The following is a 26716-nucleotide window of genomic DNA, read 5'->3' as shown; positions in this document are numbered from 1 at the left end:
CTTGCCCCTCCTCTTCCCCTTCCACCACACCAGACTTACCAGCTGCACATAGCACTCCATGCTTCTGGCTCTACCCCTCACTGCCTACATGTTGCACTGCAGCTGCATGCAGACATGGGCATTTATCAGCCACACCAAGCCAATTTCCAATACAGAAATTTTTCTTTATATCGGTGCTAATCTGATATCGGACCGATGCATCAGTGCACCTTTAATGCACATATACAAATGTATTAGACCAGTGGTTTTCAACCAGTGGTCTGTGAACTCTTGGGGGTCCACAGACTATGTCTAGGGGTCTGCAAAAGATGACTATGATCAATCAAAAGTGTGTGAATGCCCACGTTTACAATTCAGAGGGATCCATACCATTCAAAATTTCCAAAAGGTCCTTAACTCCATTCAAAATGTTTAGAGGTCCACAAATGAAAAAAGATTGAAAACCATTACATTAAACCATAGATTTTCTCCTTTGACATAGGTCTAGCCCAAATCCATTGACTTCAATTGAGGTTATGTGAAATGTAACTTACAGTATAATTTGGCTCATAAAAATTTTTAAAAGTCATAAGCTGGTATGTTTGTACTGAAATGTTGCCTAAGAGAGGGTTTTTTAAAGGTGTTTGAAAGCCCCCAAATATGGGGCTATAATGGGACAGCTGAATTTTAATCACAACAGCACTAACAGAAGTGGTAATAAATTTACACTGAAGTAGGTATGGTCTACTGGACTGAAAGGGTTTCCTTGGTCCTGTGTTGTTATTAAGTGCTAAGTGTACAGGTCACTAGGGGTGTGCAAAATGGGCCATATTTGATTCAGATTCGGCCCAAACTGGGGATTTGATTAGTTGATTTAGATCACTGTCCCTGATTTGATTCAGCCAAATCTGAATCTGAAGATTTGATGCTGATTTGGAGAATCAGTGATTCAGCCATAGACACAGCTTTAAATGCTTTTTCTACATACCTCGAGGTACCAGGTGCAGCTAGTAAATGCGGCAATGCTGGGGCAGATGGAGCATCCCACAGTAGCATGGGGGGGCCCCCCCGCCTGCTCGGCAGTGAACCTGGAAGTGGACCAGAAGTATTTCCGGTCCACTTGCAGGTCTGCTGGGGAGAGTGCTGGGGGGTCCTCCCATGCCTCCCCTCCTAGACTCAATGATCAGCCACAGGGGGACCCCCGGTGCTCCCCCAGACCCAGGAGGCACCAGTCACAGAGCTGGGGGGGTGCAGGGGAACCCCCAGCATGCTCCCTGGTGGACCCAGAAGTGCACTGGAAGTGCTTCTGGTCCACTTTCAGGTCTGCTGCTGAGCGTCCTGCTCTCCTATGGGATGCTCCATCTGCCCCAGCATTGCAGCATTCACAAGCTGCCTGTTACCTTGAGGTATACAGAAAAAACATTTAGAGCTGTGTCTATGTCCAAATCGCTGAATCTTTCTGAATATCCAAATCCGAATCGATTTGGAGGATTCCAATTTGATTCAGAGACATTAAAGAGTCTCCTGATTTCGATTTGGATTTGGAGATTCGGGCACTGAATCGGGCCAAATCTCTGCCAAATCGAATCAGGGACTGAAGCTTCGTACAGCCCTACAGGTCATATTACATTTAGCTGCTTGTATCTTTTTGAAAGTGGGGAAGGAAATCTTAATTTTGTGTTTATATAAAAATACAGGTTACCCTCCCTTTTTCTTTTAAGACGTGTCAGGATGGATATTGGGATGTGATCGAACTGTCAAGAGTGCAGGGGATACATGAGCATGATTTAGACCTCATGTTTGAACTCCTTGATCTTGATGCAAGTTTCATGCAAAACCAGTTTGATTTTAAGACAGACTATACACAGGTTTTTAAAACAGCTTTAAGATTCAATTATGCTGATGATTTGGTACAAAGTGAGAGCACCAGAGAGTTTGTCCCCCAGTGTCTAAAAGTAAAATTAGGTAGTTACCCCCAGATAGGCATAAATGTGCTTTTAGATGGTTGAGAAATTATTATTTTCTCCTAAAATCCTCCTGGGAATTTATTTTAGCTCCTTTGATGTGCCTAATTAGCCCACTCAAAGTAAGCAGTGACTAACAGTCTCATAACTGGCTAAAGGAAAAAACTTCATAACATTTTCAGATTCTTAACCAGAAGATTCTTTCACTGCTTTGCAGTAGGGGACATATTCTCATCGTTTCTGGGCAACAGTTGCCTGCAGTCAGATCACAAATCCTGTAGTCACTTTCCTGGAAAGCATATTTGATAATTTTGGCCTTTGAAAAGTTTAAATACTGGGAGAGAGCATAAGTCTGGACATTACTTTAACCTGCCGAGTTTGATCCTAGCTCTGTTTAACAAACTCACAGCAAACATTTAGTTTATTGAGACTTTCTGCACAGTAACTCATCTATCTTTGTAGAATTTGGCAGAGAAGGAATTGTTTTTATGAGTGACAGCTAACAAAGCAAGAGTTTTAAAAAAGATGATCGCTTTGTTTCAGGAAATACTATAATGCTTCTCCATTGTCAAGTCAGAAAGTTAAAAATTTAAATGATGAATGTCTTTAAAATAACCTGCAACACATTTAATGAGAGAAATTATATGGCTCAGAATCAGCAGATTTAGCAATTAACTCTGACTTTAGATGTCCACAGTCACAGACCAATGAAACAATTACTGTAATTACAAAGGGAGGTGGGGGTTACTATGCATCAAGCTTATCTGTTGTAACTGGTTTGTATATCTGAGCTATCCTACAGTACTGCAGAATAATTTAGCAGCTGTTTTATTCACGAGTTAACTACCCCATTTTAGCTTTCACTTGCTGTGGGATAGTGCAGATGCAGAAAAAGTTGCAGCAGATACACTGATGACTGGTAAATGCCTCTCCTCTCCCTCTGGTCTTTAATCGCTGTAATTGTCCACGCCATATCTTTGCTGCCTTTTAAGTGTTCCTTTCCCTTCCACATCCCACAGGATAAATAGGATTCTGTACTTGCTATGACATTGTCACTCTTTCTCACTGTGTAAAGCAGTCAACATGACTTTTCCACGTCAACAAGCATCTCAGATGCGTTTTGCGTTCTGTATGCCATTCATACCTAGCAACCTGAGCATTTCTGATGCTCATTGCATGGCTAAATGCCTCTTTCCTTACTTGCTTGTGTAGTTCCACTGGGTCCCTGGGATTACTTTTGTGAGTAAAACAAGCAGGATTTGGGCCTTCTAGTATAAGCTGAATTTAAAACATGCTGATCCCTGGTGCAGGGTGTAGTATTTCTCTTGCAACAGCTAGTGACATCACTAACACCTAAATTAGAGCATAGGGGTTGAACTCACTGAATGGCGTTAAGTGTCCATGCAATAATCGATCCACTGTTTGTCACTGGAGAAACACATAGCCCTGAATTTAGTAAGGGATTTTCAGCTGGTATGATTAAAATTGTCTTTATTCCCCTATGCAGAAACAGGCTCTGCTATATAACTCTTTCAGTAACAGGCTCCTGCTTCTTTAGAGCCTGATCCTCCAAGGCGCTGAGGATCTTCAACTCTTCTTCATTTCAGTCAGAGTTGACAGTGCTCAGCAGTTCACAGAATCAGGCTCTTGGTACAGGACTCATCTTGAGTAGCCGCAAACAGCTTCACTGCAACTAGCTTCAGTGGCTTGTTCCAAAAACCTGCTGAAGTCGCTGGAAAAGGTCCAGGTGAGTAACTTTAGTAATGCTTGGGAGTATGTAGTTTAAAAGTGCCCAGTGAGATGCTTCTCACCTGATTGGGAGGGCTCTGGATCAGGTGTAATGCAGCCTAGCCCAGCATTGTACCCACTCTTCTGTCCTTTCACATGTAAGAATCTTTCACTGAACAGGGAGCTTCTTGTAATGCCTCTGTGTGGCTAACTCTTTTCCAGATGTGGGTGCCACTGATGTTGAGCAAACTGGTTATGAATGAGAGCTTAAAAAAAACCCAAATATTTTTTAATTTCAGCATCATGGTACAGAAACAAAGTTCCAGTTAGTGTGACCTTTGTTGGCCTGTGACCCTTAAACCAGGCCCAACATTTCTTTCTATATTTATATTTTAGTCTTGAGTTATCTTTTGGGGAAGCAGTTAAGATGGTAATCAATGACATATACTGTCACTGAACTGAGCCAAAGGACAGCACCACTAAAACATAATGATCCTCTCATCCAAATATCCAGAAGAGTTCGCTTTACTTTTTAATCTCCACTTCGTAATCCTGGGACCCTAGGTGGCCATAACACTTCAAGGAGGATGTAGGCCAGTTTCTGCCAGTTTCGTTGAGTATATGAGCTTGAGATCCTACACCAGTGAACTCAGTTGGAACCCTGTCATTGGAACCCCACTGAGTATGGGTGCAGTTCCTACATTACATAGGTCATAGTAGTCGTATTACTATGAATTATTCTGGCCTTTGTATACATTGGAAACAAAAGGCTGAATACAGATTTGAATGGGGCTGTATTGCAGTAATACTAATATAAATAATTTTTATAAGGCAAAAATTTGGTATATTTTTTGTATACTAAAATGGGTCCCATTTCTTCAAATTCTGGCTATCTACCAGTGTGCTTGCAAGATTATTTAGAGTAGTACGTGTTATTGTGTCTGGTAACGTTTACAGGATTGGGTCTACCCACTCACAGTGCCTTTCACAATTTGGTTGTTTAAATTTTAGGTTTAAGTTAAAAAGAAAAGTAAGAGTCCAACAGGCTGCTCCAACAAATTAGGAAAAGGATGGTGTATCTGTATTTCAAAGGTTGCAGAAATAACAAAGTTGAAAATGCAATATGAACAGGTATATAAATCATAGTTTATATTATTTGTAAAACACAAAATGCTCATACAACCTATCTAAACTATGTTAAAGCATTGCAAAATGCTCATAGTTTTTTAGCTTATGATACAGTATAACTATATTTTTACAGTAGATTAAGAATATTGTACTCCGTAGCTGCAGTGCTTACTAAAAGTGTTTACTTCATGTGCAATTGTTCCAAGTGCAAAAAAAAAAAAATCCTTGGGTACAAGGTGCCTGATTTAAACTTTCCTCCCTATGGTAAATACATTTTTTGTTCCTGCATATTGTAAAGAGGGACAGGTCTACAGGTGTATTACTCCAACAAAGCATGTGAACTTTTTTGTTTTGTTACTTGCTGTTGGGGTGGTCAAAATGTAGTGATCCATGCATGTATGCAAGAAGCTTCAGACACCCATGTCTTGATGAGCTTGGCAATGACTCTATTACATTGTTCCAAACAGCAAGATACTTAGGTCTTCAAAAACATGAGGGGGGATTGCTTCCTTATTAAATATCTATTCTATTAAGAATCTAAGTATTCAATTTTTTAAAAATATTTTTCCTCCTTATTCTGGTTCACAGCAACTCAAAGTGCTACTTTTTCTGGGAAAGACTGATATTCTGACTTCAGTTTTGTAATTTAATGATGGAGAGTTTCCTTAGTAAACCAAATTTAGAGTACTAGAATGCTTATCTTATATCCAGACCTTGAACATAAAAGGCATTTTATACCAGCAATTGTTCATTTAATGAGCAATTGCAGAGTGCAGGACGGTTAAGGGATTGAGCTATATGCACCATTATTGCAAGAAGTATTCCGAAATACCAGAAATAGGACGTAAGCTCTGATCAGGGAGACTGTGAGCACAATTACCTTCTTTTCAAATCCTTCTGTGACACTGCGGGAGGAAAAAGGACTTTGAAACTTGAAAGGAAAGAGCTTGCTTTCAACCTCAAAAGCTAGGAGGAAAGGGCTCTGAAATTTGCTCAGTATTCCCAATTCACCATTAGCCTGTTTCTTCCTTTAGCCTCAAGGCATTCTCCGCTTTTTGAAAAGATGTTAAGAAATTCAGTCACAATAGAGAGCCTAGTTTTGAACATGTTTCACTCGGTCCATTGAGGTCTGGTCTTCAGCCTTTGTGTGGGGTGAATTGAGCTGAGCAGCTAGCTGGTTGGGGAGAGGTGAATGAGCAGTCTCTGTGCAGTCACAAATTCTGGCAAAGAAAAGATTACCCTTTCCTTTATTTTACAATATGCATTCCCGTACAATCCTGCTAGTGGCAATATGCGGAGCAGAGCTTGTGCTTAAGTCAATATGGAGCACTTGGTTTATAGCAACTCTTGTTAAGTTTGTCTTGTAATTGAAGCTGCTGTTGACCTTGCTTGGAGACCATTTGTAAAACCGTTTATTTAGCATAAACTGAAATAATAAACCCTCCTTCTCTTAGGCCGATTGTGATAGGGTGACATTAGTTTGATTTAATGATTAGCCTCCTGACCCCTCAGCTAGAGAGAGCTGCTTGAATAGGGAGAGTTCACTAGGAAGCACACAGGAAGAATACTAATGAGCTTGTTAAATTTAGCATGGCACCAACCACTTTTAATTCCTCTAATGGGAGAAGCACTGCCTCTGAGAGAGAGGGAGGGAGGGAGAATGGGAGAGAGAGGGAGGGATGTCCACATACCGTAGCTAGAGAATTTTTGGTCAGGAGAAGAGCTTGGAGAGGGAGTAAGCCAGGGTCTTTGGACTGAGTTGTAAGTATGTTGTTGTCTGTTCTCTTACCCAGTTAAAGTGTGTCCTTAATTGGTTATGAGACCATAATGCTAGTTGCAAATAGAAATATGGCTAATGCATTGATTTGCCATTTAAATGCAAGTATCTTGGAATTTTGTTGAGGGGGAAGGGGGCTCCAGGCATTATAAACAATGGTTTTATGCTTATCTCTGACTTTTAAGAGGCTTGAAATAAAAAAAGTGTTCAATTGTGTTTCAGGGTCTGCAGAACAGGAAAAGTTCATGAGAAACAAAGTTTTGGTGGGTTGACATGCCACTGTACATGTGCTTTTAGCTTCTCAGGTGTTAGATAAACTCATAAAAATACATTGGCATAGGCACATAATTTGATTCTGAGGTTTTTGGAAATATTTGTTAATAAAATGAAGCGTTTCTTGATACTGTATGTTACAAAAATGCTTATGGCTAAACAGGGCACATCAATATTATGCTTCTCATCAGACAGGGGAATCTAGGATTATTTTGATAGCTACAGACTGGATACTTTTTCTGTGCGTTTGAAGGTACTAACCCATTTGCATGCAGTGGTGATACACATGGAGAAAGAAAGGATAGTGCTGAATCACATTTGGGTGTGATTTGCAAGTAGGAGAGAAAAGAAAGTTAGGAGAAACTATGCTTTAGTAATTGGAGCAGCGTTAGTGAAAAACAGGTGTGAGCGAGAGGAAAATTAGGCCTTTTGACACCAAGACATTCATCTTTCTGAAACTTCTTGGTGAATCGGATGTTTCTTTTGACCTTAAAGCAAGCTGCTTTTAAAACCTAAGCAGCACAGTAACAGTTGTCTTATGTTTGGCTGTAAGAAGCCATTGGCAGATGCTGCTGGAGAAGTGGGATGTTTGCTTACATTTTCGCTATAGACTCCCACTTGTTGCCATGGTGGACAGTATGTTTCTGTCAATAATTTGGCCTGGCGCAGCTTGTCTGCACTTACTCTTAAACTTTATTGAACAATTCAGCTGAAACAGAACAAGATTAGACAGCTTTCGCCTTTTGGCTCGTTGAAGTGGTTTTACTGCAGTTATAAGAGCACGCAGAATTATTACAAGAAAAGTTTCCCTTTCAGTGTATAGAGAGTTCTTTCAAACCACTCGGCTATTTGTATTCTGGAGTGCGTGTACTGTCAAGTTTTTCATCTCCCCTCTATCAAAAGCAGCTCTGTGGTGCAGAGCCTCAAGTAAACTCTTAACAAAATGTTTGCCCATTGGAATGCCTTATTATTGCAAAAATGTTGTGGCCCTCTACTTTTAAAAATAATTTCTGATTGAATTTTTATAAAGAAAGCAATATTCAAAAATGGTTGACTGACTTTTAGCAGTAAGCAGAATTATCTTCCTGGAGAACGAAGAATAGACTGATGGCAGAAAACAAGACTTTTTACTTTTGTTTTCTCTTTCTTAGCCTTATTTATTGAAATCAAACACATCTTGCTTTTATGTTCAGTTACCCAAAGTAGGCTTTTTAAATTTCATTCACCAATTAAAACTCTCATCTCATGCCACGCCAGTAACTGATGCCTTGATTCACTACACATGTACGTCTTGAGAGGGATAGAGTAAAATCAAAGCATTTGGACTGACAGCAGCTGCTTGCTGTATTCCAGGATGGCAGTTTTAACAAATATTAACTTTATAGGAAGAGTAAAAGAAATTAAATCCCATCTGGTCCTCGCATTCATTATGCAACTACAAAAGTCACCTCAGCTCACTTCTATTCATAATGTAGTAGCACAGGTTAGCCTTGTTCCAGTTATTAAGGGTCTGTCAGTGTTTCAGATAGGGTATAATCCTCTGTTTTCAAGAGCTTGCATCTCAACTGTAAAAGTTCATCCTGGGTTGAAACTTATCATGAAAGGCTTCAGCCAGAGAGAAAATTAGTGGGAAAAAAAACTTTAAAAAGTTATACAAGCAGTTTTATAAAAGCTTAATATACATTTTAGAGCCGTGGACTCCTTTTTTTTTTTTGCAATTGAAGAAGTAAAAACAGCTTTGGTGTAAAACTATTAAATGTGAAAGGCTGTTAATTCAAAATATGGGCTAATGTATATCAGTATTAAGAAAAAGGAGAAAAGGGCAAAGATTTATATTTACTACTTCTCCGTGGGCCCAATCCTACAAGCCCTTTTGTGAACAAAATTAACTCTTGACTCAAAAGAAACCTGTACATGCAGAATCTTGGCCCCAAAATTATCGAAGGCTTTTTTTTTTGGTAGTTTTGCATACAAATCTAAAGTATAGTTGTAGACTAATAAATGTTGGTTTATCCAGGTTATCGCCAAAACCCAACTTGATGTAGTTTGGTATTTCAATACGATCATAGCATGGTTCTGATATCACTGGCAAAGATAGGAATCCATTAAAATCAGTGGAGTTACACTGGTGTAAAATGTGTAGAATTAGAATAGAATCAGTCCTATGTAGAATTAATTGCTGTTTCTTGTCCCTGTACTGGGCAGTCAAAACAAAGCAGTTTTAGCATTAAACTTGAATAAGCAGGTCTCTGATAGTCTAAACTGGACTCTTGTTATTCAGTTATTCTTTTTGTGTGTGAATTGTAGAATAGCTGTTGAACACATTTGTTAATGTTTATGCAAGATGTAGTTATGTGTTCTTGCATAAACAGTGGGCTTCATGGAAACAGGAATGTTGAGATTAAAGTTTCTATCTATATAGGTTGGGGCTCCAGTCAATGATCACATTTTTTAGAGGTGCTGTGTTTTATAAAAGAAATAACATTTTCAGAAAGAGAGAGGTAGTTATCTATGTTAGTCTGAAGTCGGTTACACCAGATATATATGTAGCTAATGACACTTTGCTGTCAGATGGCTCATGTAAAATGTATCTGAGGCTGTGCAGCTAATTGTTGAACAACTGGGCCATTAGTCTGAATGTAAATGTGTGTGTATCATACATCTAGAATGAAATTCATGCTGAAATGGAAGGCCATTGAATGCCCCATAGCAGAACTGTGAGAGCCATCAGTGAAGTAGTCATTATGGGTCCTTTACACCCCTTCACACCTGGTTGGCAGAAGAAGATCCTGGTATGAATGATTATAGGTAGAGATAACTGAGAGACTGTAGAGGAGGCTGAAAGAGTGATTGCAGCTCTTCTCCTGGAGAAGGCACTGTGAGGGCTGTGTTGCAGTCATAGGCACTGACACTAGGTTGGGGGTTGGATTTTACCATTGTAATTTCCCCTTTACACATGTAACGTCCAGTTTTTGCATTTTATTTGAGAGAGCAAATCTCTTATGTAAGTTCTGCTGTGCGTGCATGTGCATTTGTCTGTGTGAAACATGCATGCGCACACACGCCCCCTCTCTTCCCAGTGTTGTAAAGTGTTAACCTTGAATAATGTTCACTGCTACAGATGGGTGACACTATTACAGCAGGTGGTCTCACTGCTTTTGCCTTGTGCTGGCTGAGTATCCACAACAAAATAAACATGTTACACTATTACCTACCTTAATTTTGATAACTAGGGCCTTTTTTTTTTATTGCTCCAGGCTTTTCTAACAGCACATTGACTTGGGGATGGAGTGGCACACTGGCAAATACAAAGCAGCAGTGGGTGGCTAGACTTGATTTAGTCTCAGCTAGCAGGGTTCATCTTCTGTTTGTGACAAATTGTTTTTTTTCTCCCAGTCAGGCAGCCAGAACTTCCAGTCTACTTGTCCCAGAGGCAAGAAAACAGCAAGTCTGTGTCCGTTCTTGTACGATTAATAGCCCCGCTGGTAAATGCATCAGTGAATGGGTGATGATGATCTACTGCTCAACTGCCACTTGGTCTGAATGGGCTAGTTTTTTCAACTGGTATCCCAGAACATCTTTCATAACCACACATGTACTTACTGTCATGAACTTACACTGTGACTTTGAAAGTGGTGAAAGGGGAACAAAAAGAACTTTTTTATTTTATTTGCTATAAATGGTCTAAAAGTCTCTTTTTTCTCTCTCTCTCTGTATCCCTCTCTTTATTTTTTTCTCCAGAGGATGAAAGTCCTGGACAGACCTATCACAGAGAGAGAAGAAACGCAATCACAATGCAGCCACAAGGTGGGCAAGGTCTCAGTAAAATCAGTGAAGAGCCTTCAACATCTAGCGAGGAAAGGGCCTCATTAATAAAGAAGGAGATCCATGGATCTATATCGCACCTTTCTGAACCTTCTGTACCTTATCGTGGGACGGTTTTTGCTATGGACCCCAGGAATGGTTACATGGATCCTCATTATCGTGAGTATTTAATACAAGTTCATTCCAGAAGAGCAAGATTGGAAGCTTATTAAATCTGTCATTTTTTTTGCGTTTTGTATTGGCAGTTTCCATCACACTCAGAATCCATCAATTTACCTAAACAAGGCTAAGTTATTTTAAGAATTCTTATTCTTTTCTTTATGGAGAAGAAAATAGTAACCAGTTCCATTCTGTGTGCAAATTAGCATAGGCCTCTACAAGGCAGGCTTCCATGGGGTATATCATCTGTTGCTAATTCTCACAAACCATCCAGTGTTATGTTTGCTCTGCCAACTTAGCAGCATGTGAAGAAAAACCCTAATTTAAAGAAAGAGCGAAAATTAAGCCTCAAAATAGTACTTTGAAAATGATTTTTAACTATAGTTTTAAGAAAAGATGAAACATGCCTTTTGGAGAGAGATGGGGGAGGGGGAGTTGAGGGGTGGAAAGGCAGTCATTGTCTCCCCCAGCTCCAGTCCTGTGGAATTATGGGGTGGGAGGGGGGACAGCTAAGGGTTTAACTTCTGAATTCCTGCTTAGGCTTTAATAAAAAAGTAAGAAATTAACCAACACTTGAATACAGATGTGGAATGGATTTCTCCACAGGCAAAATATAAAGGAGTTAAGCAATTTTTTTCATCTGCTTCTAGTTAAAAAAAAAAATCATTTAGTTGTGTAGTAATGAAGTACATCTTGAGGTGTCAAGGCTTGTGCCTTTTGATTATAGATTTATCACCCAGTCAGGATACAGATTTGCCATTTAACCTCCCAGTCTCCAGTTCCAGATGATGGGCTAAAACTCACAAAGTGAGGCCAGTTTCTGTTTTGGTTTTCTTTTTTTTCCACATCATTCAGAAATGTTAGTGTTTTAAGGCGAAAGGTCATTAGCCAGATGACTGATTAGTGAGGACAGCTGATTAGTGCATGTATTTTTGCTAAAGAAAGTACCAGGGATAAAAGCTAATTTTATCCCTTCATTAGTTGGGCTAGCAGTAAAGGGGAATGTTCACTCATCAGGGTGCAGATCAAAGTGTCTCTCACAGAACCGTAAGTCTCACCAACTGCCTTTATTATAACAGAGTCTGATTGTTAATAAAGATAGAGGCTATATAAGAAAATGAAACACTTGTTGTCTTTAGAGTCCAGATCAGCTCCTACGTGAAAAGTTTATGATGTTTTTTCAGCTTTAATGTATGACATCAGTTTCTACCTGTACTCTCAAGCACAACCTAGTTCCAATGCTCTAAGCCAGTTATTCACTCATCATGTACCTGAGAAAGGTGTGCAGGGTACTGCTGTCAGACTTGCTCGCAGGAAGAGAATACTACAGGCAAGAAAAACGCTAGCTTTAAGATCTTTGCTATTACTCACAGCTCATCGCATTCAATATTTGTAAATGCAAAACATGGTCTGATGGATTCTGTTGGGGGCAGATGGCAACTGTGTGGGTGGAGTGTGTTGTAGCAGAGCTGAGTTGCAGAGAACTTTGCGATGACTTGGCAAATGTTACTTTGGCCCCCTGATTCAGCTGCCATGTCCCTTCCTAAATACATCTCGGGTCCTAGTGATATCATTTGATGTATATTGCAGAACTGGGTTTGAGTTCTCTGACTGAACTTAAGTGGTGGGGTTTTATGTTTCTCAGTAATATTTCCTTTTCAGTCATCGTTGTTTAATGTATCTAAAATGATCATTAGCAGTTGGTTGTAAAATAGCCTACCCAAAAATCATATTTTAGGGAATTAAGTCATTTTTAATTTAAGAAGAAAACAAATGATAGCATATATCTACCATATACAAAGGTCGTGTCAAAGTCTCTGTATGAAAACATCAAATGGCAGATGTACTTTGCATCTGGTAGGGGGAACTATAGTTTTTTTTGCTGGCCTGTAAAATCTCTGAAGTTACTAATACCATATGAAAGCCCATCACATTTCTATTTACCTGTAATAGATTCGATACAGAAGAACAACTAAATTCATGTCTGGCCAAATTTATAGAGAAGACAATGGGCAGACTTAAATTTTCATAATAGTTGCATCATTTATATATGTAAAATGTGCTTTTATTAAACTCATGATTGCATTCAGCTTGCCACTTATAGTAAGCCATATGAAGGGCACTAAATGTAATCACATCCCAGTTCCTCTATAGCAACAGGCCATCATTCTCTTCCTTAGTTTCTTGCCAGCTTTGCTGAACAGATGGAGAGAAAATACTGCTTTAATCCAGTGTAGCGGGGTATGTAAACACTCATGGTAATTCCTTAGTTTCCCTGTGGTTGGAAAATACAGACTTTTCAAGATGCCTAATTTGTGCTTCTATATATACCCACTTTGTATTTAAAAGTGTGGGCAGGCTTCCTGTAACACAGGAAAAGGGAAGATAATTTTTTTTGAAGAACGGCATCTGTATATTTTTATTGTAGAAAAAAAAGTTTTTAAGTTGGTTGTGTGTGGAATGCATGTCTACAGGAGCTGCTGTTTATTAGAAAAGGCCCGTACACTTTGCATTTCTACATATAAATGTGTGTGTCTGTATGTGGGTTTGGGGTTTTTTGTTGTTTAATTCCTTTTTCTTAATTGAAAATACTGATGGTAACTATCACTTGCAACATTTACAGCATATATGTGGAATAAGTGCATCACTGAGAGGAGTTTGCTGTCCTGCAGAGACAGGGTTGGGGAGGCGTTTGCGTTTCAAGTGGACAAGATTTTCCAACAGCCATGATCAAATACATTACGGGTCTGACAGTCCTACTTATACAGCTCTAGAGATCCTGAGCCATTTAACATTTGAGGATGAGGGAGTGGCCTGATGTTCAGGCTCACACCATCCAGCCTGCATGAAACAAGAAAGGGTATAGACATCCAAAGCAGCACTCAGCAATTTTTTTTCATTATCATCTTCGTCACAGATTTCTTGAAACCACAGTTCTTCTGTCTACTTAAGCTACTGAATAAAACCATTCTTTTTTGAAGAAGAAGCTTTAAGAGCAGATGACAAAACAGTTATGGTCTCCTTTCATGTTTCACATTTTTTCCCCCGCACTGAAGAAACCTGTTTTTGGCATACTTACAGATTTTGTTGCATTTCTGAAGTTTCATTACATTTCAGTGGCCGTGTCACTTTGAGCCTTTTGTTAATGCAAATACTGTCTCTAGAAGTTTGAGATGGGTACTTTTGCTGTTCTTTCCTTAGTTTTAATTCTCTCACAGATTTATAACTGTGCTAAGACTGCCTATCTCCCAAGTAATTCCTCATGGAAAAAATAAATCATTCCTGATGTAAATACTTGGATTTCAAACATACTTTTTGTATTCTTCCTTGAGTTTCTTACCTCTCAAGTGAAAGAACTATTTTTTCCTAATTAATAAAGCCCGAAGATTTAACTTACGTAAAAGGAAAAAGGCAATGTTAGTTTAATAGGCTTAGATATAAACAGTTCTGTGGAAGGTGACACTTCACAAACGGCAGAGGCAGAAGCAGCACCAGCAGCTGCCCCAGTGAAGTTTCATGAATGTAGTTGAGAAGTATGTGCCCTATGTTTTTACAAGGATCTTTTCTGCTAGAGTTTGAATCTTATGTGCTTATCTTGGGTAAGAGGGAATGTTTACCTTACATTTTTAATGGCACTGTAGCATTGTGGAATTGTAGTGTTGGGACTTGTGTACCTTACTGGGATCAGGCCCTCAATAACTGTACTAATTATATTTCAGAGTATTAGCATTGCCTCAGAATCAGTTTGGAAAAGGATCAAAAGGCCCAGGAGGCAAAGAAAACACCATGACAGCTCATTGCACACACTTGTTTATATGCTGAAAATATTTTTTTTTTTCAGCAAGTACTTGGCGTGAAAATTAAGTTAATGCAGAATAAAGTTAATTAAAAGTCTTTCTGCAAATGCAGACTATTAACTGTAAACTCCTCTTTGGGGGCATTAAAATAATATGTTACTTGTTCAGTGACAATTAGCTTTAAGCTTCTTTTGAGATGATGATAGTACCTTAGGTCACTGCCAGCATTATCAGATCTTCCTTTCTCCTGGAATAAAGGCTTTTGCATTGTCCCTGCAAAGTGCATTGTGTTGCTCTGAAGTTCGAGGGTCTTTGCAGAGGGGTGTGGTAGAAGCTGAGTAGAACCAGTGAAGGCCCCCAAATAATATTAGGATATATGTCCTACAGCAGGGCTTTGGGTCTAACCATCACCTCCATTATCAGGCAGTTGTCAGAATATACCCATGACAATTGTAAAGATTAAAGGACATATTAAAGATACTTATGGGCCTAACTCCCATTCAGTTCAGTGGGAGTTAGCCCCATAAAGGTGTTCCAACATCAGGGCCTTATTTCTGGAAGCCCCCCTGCGGCATTTTTTCTGGGTGCCAGTATTAAAAGTATGTACTTAGTGATTTATGGAGTGGTTTCCAACTGACATCAAGGAGGGGTAAGTTAAGAATGGGAAATAAATACATAAACACAGTGAAAACTTAGATTTGTTAATTTATAAGTCTCAGTAAAGAAAGTATCTGATGCAGAATGGAACATCAGACTATCAGTGCCCACTAGAATTGATGGAAAAATGGTAAACAATATTTGCAAAAAAGCATTTTGGCACTGTTTTGCAGTTTTGAAGATTTTTCACCCAGCACCGGTGCATTGCTATCATGGTGACAGCTCACAAAAGCCACATAGAGAGAAATTCAAGTGTTCTCAAAAGCTAACCTAAGATCTGTGGCAGCTTTTGTTCACAATTTTAGATGGGGCATCATAATCCTCTTTAGTTGCACAATTGCTTAGAACATGAAGGGCACTTTCAGAAGTGCTTCTCAGCCCTCTGCTGTGGTGTTGGCCTGCTCATTGCACTGCGGACACTTTGCTTTGAAGTCCTGCTGCTGTGTTGAAGCTCTCCCCTGGAATGTGCAGTATACTGTCTGGGGCACTGGGGCACCTGCTTCTGCCTGGATTCCTTATCAAAAGTAAAAAGAGAGTTGCACTGGTCAATTCACAGCTAGAAATGGCACATAAAATCAGAATAAAATAAACTAATCTTATATTCTCTTTTATTCCCTTACTTTTCTGAATGATGCAATGCCTTAGTGGTAGAATGAGCAGGGCTCAGGAGATACCTGTTGAGGTAATGCATTTAATTTTTGACTCTGACATACACATTTATTATGGGTAAGTTTTGCCCATAGATTTTTTGTAGGGCTTTTACCAATAATGCTGTTTTTAACTGGAAGACATAATCCTAATGAAGTCAATGGGACTACATTTTCAAAAGTGCTCAGCAGTTTTACTTTGGGTCAGTTTTTTTAAAAAAAGCTCCATTTAGGTATCTACATGAATTTGTCTAATGGGAGCTACTGACTATTGATCTCTTTTGAAAACCAGACCCTTTGAAGACCTCTTTTTGGATTTTTTTTAAAGAGCCCTTTAAAAATAAAGATTCTTAAGGGGGAGGAAAAGCCTTTCCCCTTCCATAGGCCCCTCTTTTTGACTAAATGAATGGAATATCTTGTTGCTATTCTGTTGTATGAGGCACAGCTGACATGGGAAAATATTTATCTCTTCCAAAGACTTGAGTTGACAGGTATGTTCTAGGTGCTTTACAAACAATGTCTGTTTGTTATACGTGATGTGGCTTGAGCCAGCGCACACAATTTAGAGTGCAAGATCTCTTAAAAGGTCTCAAGTCTCTCTGCATGTGGAGCTTGTTATTTCTGTTGGGGACTTATTGTTGTGCCCATACTTATTTTGGACAAACCCTGGTGGCCCTATGTTTATAACCACCATGTTACTGTATTTCCAGCAGCAGAACAATGGATGGGACATCTTTCAGATTTCAACTTGTGTGTTTATACAGTATCTAGCAAGCTGGGGTCCTGGTCCATGACTAGGGCTCCTAGGACCTATAATAATAATGAGCTGCAAAAGACTTTTGCATAGTCTTGATTAAAAGCCTGACGTCTGTGGCACATATTACAGTTAAGACACAATTAGCCTTTTAACCTGGTGACACGTTCAAGTCAATTTATGGCATAATACAGTAAATGAGCCAGAAAGTTATTCCACGTACAATGAGTAACATCTTTATGGCTTGTTTCTATTATCCCTTGAATTGAACATGTGGCAGTTTGGGGCTAGCCCAGGACAGATTTAGTGCTCAGTTGAGTGTCCCCTTACTATCTTGGGCTGGGCACAGAACTGATTCCTGGACCCTGTGCCCCTGCCTGATGCACAGAGGGAGATGAGGGGTGCTGTGCACCCTTAGTTGGGGAGTATCTCCCCCAGACCTTTAAAATCAGCCTATGCAGTAGGACAGCACACAGTTTTCTTATACCTCCAGTGCATGGGATCCCTGGAATCGGGGAGAGGTTACCTGATCCTGTGTACTGGCATGCCAGGACCCTTACAACTGTGTGGGCTTCACAGCAGTTTTTGCAGGTCCCAGCACACTGGGACCCCAGGATCATGGAGCTTTTTCTGATTCTGAGATTCCCTTGCACTGGGGATGTCAGAAAACTGTGCGCAACACAGTTGCACGTGTTGATTTTAAAGGTCCTAGTGGAATGGGACTTCAGAATTGGGGAGAGGTTACCTGGTCCGTGTACTGCGACCTGGAAAAGCCATATGTGCAGCCCAGCTGGACTGCATACACAGTTTGTACTAATTGTTGGCACATGGAGACCCCATCATGTGTAAAAACCCAGTGAGGTTTAACATCCCCAGTAGGGGAAGTCCTTTCCTCTGATCCCCCATGCTGGCAAGCCAGCTAGAGCTGCTGAACTTCACAATCAGCTGATTGTCCACGTGGTGGAGACCACATTGGGGCCAATTCCAGACCCTGGCTCAGTCCCTAGCCTGAAACAACAGACAGCTTATTGTCAGGCACCTAGTTTTCAATTTGCTGATGGAAGGGGAGTCCAGGATTGTGATCCTGGGTTTTCCCTGCACTGGCAAATAGGGGGTGATGGAAATCTAATCCCCAATCCCAAAACCACACATCCTGCCTTCTGTGTGGCATGGCAGGAGGTGTGATTGTTGAGATCATGGATCAGATCCCATTGCACCTTTAACTGAACGTCTGTTGGAGGGATTAGATTTCTCAGGCCCCTCTTTAGTGTTTCAGATTGGTGAAGAAAGGAATTGTGCTGCTTTAGCTTTTCTCTGTCTGCCTATGTGAGTGACTAAAACAGACTTCATTGAAGTTTTAGCACTGTAATTTAACTCAGTGTGTTCAATGCAACAAGCAAGCTTTTGTTTAGAGTTGGAACTTATCTTCACTTCTGTTCAGACTAGCATCTTTCAGCGATGTTAGGTACTTCATGTGTTTTTAGCAGGAGGCAGCATGATTCCCATCTCTATAGTACAGTTTTAAAGCTGTCATACAGTCCCTTCTTAGCACCATGTTTAACCACCTTTTAGGAGGCCACACTTGAACATGGTTTTTTCTTTAAGACATTTTAAGTACTTCTTGTTAGTGAATCATTTCTAACAAGGACAAGGCTTCACTTTATTAAGCTCAGTACTTAGGACAAGAGCCTCTTAGCCATCCTCTTTGTTTTCTTTTATTCACACCTAGTTACCCAATTAGATTCCTGTTAACCATACCATTTTAGTGTCCTAACTCTTGGAAAGCTTGTACTGTAGCTTTTAACCCCTTATTAAAACACTGCTTTAAATCATTTGCAGCTTCAGTTCTTGGGATTTTTAAGAGCATGGACCAACCAACCACTTATTAATATTGAAATTATCTTGTAGATGTGTCTGTCTGCATTCACAGTCACATGGACTCTCTCTTTCATTCATGACCACAACATTTATAGTAAAACCAATGTCTACTAATATGGACAACTATTATATAACATAAAAAAATAATATGAGAAAAATATATATGTTAGGTCTAGTTTTATAATTTTAGCTGCTGAAAGGAGGAGGAAGGCCCAGCAATATGTGGCTACCAGCAGATGTTCCATGCTTCACCATTCATAGTTTGAGAACAGCTAAGTGTGTGTGCGCATGCTATTCTCAGAGTCCTAAGTTTAACAAAGATCTCTTTTTAAAAAAGTAAATAAGCAGAGGGATATAGATATACTATACTGTCTTAGCATTTATCTTAGTGAGTTTTGGGGTGTTTTGTATCTACCAATCAGACTATCTGGGCTAATAAAATGACATTTTGAAAATGTAACTGCACATGTATTCTGCCTAGGACTAGAATAAGTAGAGTGCAGAAGAAGTAACCAGTCCCTTTCCTTCAGGCTCTTCTCTCTTTCTTATGTCAGCACCTCCCTGAGTCATTAGCTTTCCCGAAATGCAGAAGAAGGGGGCTTATTCAAAAACCCAGTGGAATCAGTGGAACCAATGTCACTGACTTCTGCAAACTTTGTATTAGGCCTCAGTAATGCTTCAAAATAGTAGTAGACATGTGTAGTCCTCACAATGCCCAGGAATCCATTTTATTGTTTCCCAGGCCAGGCTTTTATCTTTGGCTTGCTGTTACAGCAGTTTAAAGGTAACGGCCAAGACTAATGCAGCCAAGACCAGTGACATACAACATATTTTTAAGTAAATGCCTGATTATGGTAACAGCTGAATATAACACGTGGAATGGTGTTGAAGTAAATGGCTAATGAAGAAGGAAGTGTTGAAATAAATGTTGCTCGAACACTTCTACTTTACATTCTAAAAAGTTGCTATGTTTCATTGCGTGCCTTAAGTGGTCTTTGTTGAAATGAAACCATAAGGCAACTTATGGGAGTCATGTTTGTTGGATCAAGGCATGCGTGTGGATAAACACTAGTGCTCACTTTCGTGGAATTGTCAAACGGTTTAGATATCGATTTAGGACTCGGCAAATAAGTAGGGTTTCTTTTTTTTCTTTCTTTCTATTTTTTGGTAACTGGAAGAGAGAGGTAATTCAGCAGAAGGCAAGGTAGAGATGCACCTTATACATGAGAAATAAAGCTTGTCCTCCTTATCTTGTAGCTTTATCACCTGACCCTCATAATATTAGACTTGCAAAGTTATTGACGTAAGGATCTCTACGTGCCTCATGCATAACATAAGACCTCTGCCGGGACACTCTTTTGTGATTATTTTAATTCTTCATTTATTCACTTTTTTACTGGACTGTGATCCTGCAACCTGACCTCTAATCACACAAAAGTGAAAAGCTTAAACACAAATAAAACTCATGGCAAGAAACCCTTTGTGAACCAAGTCCACGTGGAAGTGCTATACTTTGGCTTATGTGAAGTGCCAAAAAAGGGGTTACAAAGACTGAACCAACACATCTCTAGCAAACACATTGTGACCTGAAAGAACTCCTGCTCATTTCTTGTGTGGACTGGTCTGTGGCATTTCATTTTAAATCAAGAGAAGTGGTTTTCCATTTGAACCAGCAAATTCTGACAAATCACCATTTTTATAAAGAGGCTTTCATTTTTGAGTTCATTGCAAACTATGAGCTAAGTTGTGGTTTAAGCCAAAGTGCACTAGCAGGAGATGGGTGAGGAGGCATGCTGTCCCAGGGGGAGCTCCAGGAGACTATCCAGTACACACTACTGTTGCAGAATGTCTCTTAGCTAGTGAAGAGACATGTGACCATGGCCTTTTTAATCTCCCTCCTTTTGGGCAGCTAATGCTTTGTCCGTTCTAGTCTTGTACTTTCCTGAGCTATTGTGAGGAGTGTAGGATGAATAGGAGGAGGCCTTTCTCCAGCATTACATACCTGCTGAGGGCAAATCACAGTCTAGGCTGGGATGTGCTTACTCACCAATTACATGCTGTGATGTCTATGATGGAGGGCGGCTCTCAAGATGTTCAGTTCTTTCAACTTTTTCCTTTTGATGCATTTCTTAATTGGTGTACCATTAGAGCTGCCTGTTTAGGGTTGTTTAGTGCAGTCTTTTCTCATCTGTATGTGTACCTATAGCAGATGTAATATCTAGGTCAGTGAGTAATCCCCTCGCACTGAATTTCTTATGTGCACTTCTGTGCATGAAAAGTGCTGGAATAGAGTGCTAGCAGCTAGGAGTGTGTTAGTGACACCATGCCTCATATGAGCCGCTGACCCTGCATTTACTATGGGCAGGCCAACCCTTACAATGTGAGTTTCCAGTGCAGTGATGTATGCACATACTCTATGTTTCCATAAAAGATACACAATTTGCATAGATTTGAATTACATATGTGTGTGTTCAATCTTAAGTATACTTTTATATACTGTGTGCGTGTATTCACAAATGCATCAGGTAGCATAACTTCGGAAATGCCTAACGTTACCCACTCCCCCTTACACACCCCGTAACCCCAGGATGATTTTAACAGGAATATTATAAGATGTTTGTGTGCAGTGTAGGAAGATTATATACATGCACTTCTGTGGCTTGTTGCTTCCTGGTTATTTTCCTGGTTATTTTGTAATATCATTTTAATGTACTTCTGTTTTTTAAAGCTTTTTGTTTTTAAGCTATCTCTGCTATGCAGCTTTCATATCTTGGCTCCCAGCTATGTTGAACCCCATTGTAAAGTCCCTTCATGTAAAAGCCATCTAGTTATAACTCTCAAAAATAAGAGGCTTGTCTCCTGAGGACAGCTCTATATTGCGGGTGGAGTATAATCCTTAACATTGTTTTTTTTGCTTTCAAATAGCTGGGGACAGTGAGTCAAGGAGTGAGAACTCCCTTTGTTTCATGTAGTGTGCATTGCAGGGAAAGAATGTAACAGAGCAGAAAATGAAGAAAGACATAAAAGAATCTCAGCTCAAGGAGGTCAGATCCATCACAGGCTTAGCATTGCCTTCAAAGATGCCTGGGACAGGTGGCAGTTCAAGACAATCAGAGGAGAAGCATCCGCTAGCGCTGAGATAAGGGATTCTTGCAGAATCCTGCTATCTGGTCCCAGTTTGCTTTGATGTAACTCTGCTAGAGAAGACTTCTGGGAGCAAGCTAGTGTTTCCTTCAGTGATAGGCTGCTGTTGTTCAGCCTTTTAAGGTCTCATTACAGTGGTCCTTGAGGATTAATCCTCTTTAAGGTTTACATGGGAATGGTTTTGTCTGAAGGCCCAGCCAGGGACCTTGGTACCACCTGTACAAAGCATTATTGCATTTTTTTCATTCATTTTTTTGAAATTGTTGGGGGGTTCATATTTAACAGTGTTTGACAGAAAGCTAAAACCAAACATCTAGCCCTTTTTGCTTCCCTCTTTGGCTGTTACTGAGTTTTTGTTGAGCACAGCTTGAGCAGTTCTTTGCAGACACTGAACCATTAGCAGTAAATTGTCAGCTTCCGGTTACTCTACATAGCCTGCTGTTTTTGGCACTTTTTCTTTTTCTTCCCCCCACCACACTTCTTTCTTTCTTTCTCTTTTCTTTTTTATAGGAGAGATGTTGGCTCCAGTATTAGAGATTGTTCCACTATTGCTTTATATGTATGCATACAGTATTGGATTTTACATCAATATTATTTTGTTCAGGATTGGGAATGTATAATTTATATACTTACAAATTATTTATGTAATTATGTTAATTTATTAATAATTGTTTATCTACAGTTAAGTGTTTGCATGCTAGTACAACAAACATTTCGGATTCTCTTTAACAAAAAAGGCTGATCTTATTTCCGGTAAAATCAGCAGCAAGCTATCATTGGCAATAATTGATGCAGAATCTGATCCTGTATTTCTTATCTAGAAAGAAGCCTGTATTTTCCTGTCTCCCATTATGTTTGGTTGATTATGCACTCCCTACTTGATATATCATTTTCTATCAAAATGTGGGTTTTTTTGAGGATTCAGAAAGGACCTCAATCTTGAGTCTGAACAAAGAATTGTCCCCCCAGCATTTAAAAAAAAAATTAGTGTTGTTTTTTGTTTCCCTGATTGAATAAACCATATTAAAGTAATTTTAATATGTTGTGATTTTTTTAAGGTGGCAACTGAGGTAAAAAATAATGGGAACACTGTATGACACTGAGTCCGTGAAAATAAGTCAATGATTTTGACACTCAGAATAACATTAAACTTACTGTTTTAGAAAACCTGAATGGCTTAAGGATTTTTTATGTAGTCCAGTTTTGTAGTAACTGAAACTATTTAAGGTCAGACAGCTATTTCCCCTCTAACCTATGTTAAATAACTTGGTGATCTCAGTTCGGATCATTGTGGATAAGTGGTCTCATGATTAGCTCAGGTTGGCAATCTGAGCAGAAGGCTGAGGACTGAGTTGCTGTGGAGATCTCGGTATCCTCTGGTCCACAGAGGTATGCTTCCAGAAAATGGCCATAGTAAAGGTAATATAGGGCTGTTGCCTGTGTCATACTTGTTTGGTGGCTAAATAGGGATTTAGTGTCAACTGAGTGTCTTTATGAGTACGTTACTTCAGTGAGAGTGGAAGTTACTGCTTCCTGTATACTGCTTTTCTGTGGCTTCATAGCTTAACAGCAGTCTCTACTAACCTTGGTATTTTTAAAGGTGCTCTGAGTTTCTGCATAGGGTGATAATTTTATGTAAGATTTATAGGAAGCCCTATAGTTTAGTATTGCCTTATAATTCCCATTTTAACATGTATGTGTATATATGTATAAGTGCTATGACCTTTATGCACCTCCAAATTTCCCAAACATAATGATTTAAAAGCAATATACATATTTACTTTTTACTGTATTTGTGAGTTTTATTATGTTCCATTCATACAAATTGCTTCTCTGCTAACCAGTTCAAAGGCAGAGGAACAAAAGGAGACTAAGAAAAGGAAACAAGTCCAAGTAACATGAATGTAATAAAATAGGTTAGTGTGAAGTGCTGTTGACTCATCCCAGATTCTTGCCCATATATGCTTACATTCATAACTCTGTGGCTTATGTGTGTGTGTGCACACACACCTACACACACTTTATGTAGTACTATACTGCACTCATATATCTAGCTATCTGCATCCATCAAAAATTTAAAAATGCACTTTAAATCACATAAGTAGATACCCCTGTTCTTCAGTGTCTTATAACTACTTATCAGCAATTTATACTTTTGTAGTATAATTTTGAAAGTCATTGATCTATTTCTAACATAAGTTTGATTAATATTACCCCTTTGCCCACAAATCAGACAAATCCACATTTGTTTCCTGGTGCTACTTACTTAATTACATTACACTACTGTTATATAATTTAGAGTAACTGCATTTATGGAAACATCACAGATATTGGCAGTTAATATTGTGAAGTGATACAGAGTATGACAAATTACCATGTATATCTTAAGTTGTGGAAAAATGGTGGGAAACTAAATTATATTGGTCCAAATTATGGTCCATCCTTCTAAAGCACAGGCCTAAAGGCAACCTATATTTTCCCTCTGCTGGGTTGTCTTTTCCTGCATGTGGGGAGTGGTAGGTTCCCCAGAGTCACTGCTTCCCTTTCTCCTCTACTTGCACAAGGGCTGGGTTGGACAAGCAGAGAAGTGAACTTTGGGACACCTTCTGTTTATGTAAACCCAGTAAGCTTACTCCTTCCTCAGGGCAGCAAAAAGACAAAACAAGGGAGACAGTGATTCAGGGAATCTCAAATTCCTTCTTAGGCTGCTTCAGGCAACATGATGCTTCTTTGCTGTGGGCTGAATTGGAAACATGCAGTCTATCCCATTGTTTAGGAAACAGATTGTTATGCACAAAATTTAGAGATGAAATTCCCTATCTCAACTTTGAGGTACCCAGGAAGCCTGAGGGAAGTGTGATTATTCCTGTAAGGCCCCCTGTGAGGGTTCTCTGACATGGTGGTACCCCCAGCAGGCCTCAGGTTGACTCCTACACCTTCTTCCATGCAGTTGTGAAGGCATGGAGTCTTCTGGGCTAGGGACAGACATTCAAAAAGCCAGAGCTGGAATTGGTTCAATATTTGTAAGTTAATCTAACCTGCCTAGATTGAATCAGCTTGAAATTGCACAGACATTCCCTCCTGGACTGAGGAAATGTAGGCACATGCCTACAGTTGCTCAGGCCAGGAGATGGGGGGCATTAGAGCAGCCCTTAGTTGCAGGGAAGCTGTGCTGGGGGGAACGTGACCAGTGCCAGCAGTAGCTCTGAGTGAACTGGCCAGGGAGGGGTTTAATCTCCCCTCCCTGTCCCATTGGTAGGGACCAGGGCTGGGGTCCACCTGGAGCTCCCCCCTCGTGGCTGTAGCGGTGGGGCCAGGGTGCAGTGAAACACCAGCCATTGTGGCCCCTGAGGCAGAGAGGGCAGGAAGGGAGGTTATTTCCCCCTCTGTCCCTGGGAGACTGCAGTGGTGTCTGCCTGCCCTGATCACTACTGATACCCACTCGTGGCCCTCCCACCAGGAAGAGGCTTGTGCTCCCCTGTCACAGTTGCTCCCCCTCACCACTCCAGGGGCAGCAGGAGTACCACTAGAGCCTGGCTGGCAGGGCCTCTTAGGTGGGGGCATTATTTCTCCCTCCCTCTGACATCTGGTGGAGGGGGCTTATCTTGCTGCTCACTCCTTGCAAGCAGCAGCAGCAGTGGTTGGGGTGGGCAGAACCCGTGTGGTCCCCTCAGGGCGGAGGAGGGAAATAACCCCCTCCCGGCCCCCTGCCAGAGGGGCCCAGCTGGCTAGCCTCTGGCCGCACCCTTGTCCCTAGAGCAGCAAAGGGGGAGCGACCATGATCGGGGAGCAGTCCCTGTCATGGTGTCCCGGAGCATGAGCCCCTTCCCAGCGAGGGTGGGGGGTGCACTCTGGGCAGGGAAAGCTACCGCAGATGAGTGGCAGCACTAGGTGGGCTTGGGAGGCAATGGCCCCCTCTGAGCGCTGGTGTCACCACCCACCCTGTGCAGTCCATGGCAGCTCTGACCCCTGTTCATGGCCCCTCCACTGGGAAGAGGCTCGTGATGCCCAGACACCAGGGTAGGGGCAGCAGCTATATCAGGGCCCTGGCACCTCATGGCTCCAGCAGTAGGGCAAGGGTATGACCAGAGCCCAGCTGGCAGGATCCCTTAGGCGAGGGGGCAGGGAGAGGGGTTGTTCCCCCCTCCCTCTGACGTCTGTCAGGGGGGCAGGAGAGGGCTTATAGAGCAAGAGCAAGCATGTGGTCAGGGCTGGCAGACCGCCAGACTTGTGGTCCTCCTACAGCGGGGAATAAACCCTTTCCCTGCCTCCCTGACTCAGGGGTCAGGCCAACCAGTGTTTGACCATGTCCCAGCCCTGCTGCTACAGACCCCAGTCCAGATGTATGCTGGTGGGACAGGGAGGGGGGGGAATTAAATGCCTCCTTGGCCAGTTCATTCAGTGCTGCTGCCAGGACCGTTGCTGGAGCAGCCGGCGGAGACGTGCAGGTCCCTGCCAGTGGGACAGGGGAGGTGGGGGGTGGAATAAACCTCTTCTCTGCTCTCTTCCCAGGGCCAGGCCCCCACCCCTGCCTGTCCCTGCTCGGGCTGGGGAACAGAGGGTCTGGGCCAGCACTTCTGAGCTGGAGCAGAAAGCCCAGCCCAGAGAGCATGCCAGGATGCTGGGGGTCTCTGGTTTAAGTTAAACCAGGAACCGGTCTGGGACAGACATTGCATAAACTGGTTTGAGCTCAATCAGTTAAATCTGGTACTGCATTCAACCAGGTTTATCTCAAATCGGTTTCAGCCTTTTTAAAACTGTTTTATGTGCACTGAACTTACATTTTATTACAGGTTTAAACCAGTTTCTGATCGCTTAAACCAGTTTATGTGCAATGTCTGTCCCTAGCCCTGGAGGGTAGGGACAGAAATTGGGCAGTATCGCTAGTGGTAGCAAGTGTTACTGTTGCATTTGTGTGGACCAGAGGTTTTTATTATTGAGTCCTAAATAAAAAATATGTAGTAAATCAGTAAAGATGAGCCACCCTGACAAATTCAGACTAAAAT

General features: G+C 40.9%; 1 protein-coding gene across 6 annotated transcripts in view; it reads left to right on the top strand.

Moving 5' to 3' along the window:
- GLI3 (GLI family zinc finger 3) overlaps positions 1-26716 on the top strand; it is a 287319-nt gene that overhangs the window by 79038 nt on the left and 181565 nt on the right. For 5 of the 6 annotated variants that reach the window (XM_019509091.1, XM_019509087.1, XM_019509089.1 and 2 more), the window contains one exon: positions 10591-10833. In XM_019509091.1, the coding sequence (XP_019364636.1) occupies positions 10591-10833 (243 nt within the window). Of the gene's footprint in view, positions 1-6448; positions 6561-10590; positions 10834-26716 lie in introns of those variants that run through there. The other variant, XM_019509092.1, reaches the window with a different exon arrangement.

This window comes from Gavialis gangeticus, unplaced genomic scaffold, assembly GCF_001723915.1.
Source record: "Gavialis gangeticus isolate Ggan-Ray unplaced genomic scaffold, GavGan_comp1, whole genome shotgun sequence".
In the NCBI taxonomy this organism is placed as follows: domain Eukaryota; kingdom Metazoa; phylum Chordata; order Crocodylia; family Gavialidae; genus Gavialis; species Gavialis gangeticus.
Note: the sequence above shows the minus strand (reverse complement) of the source record. Positions and strands in the feature narration are given on the sequence as shown.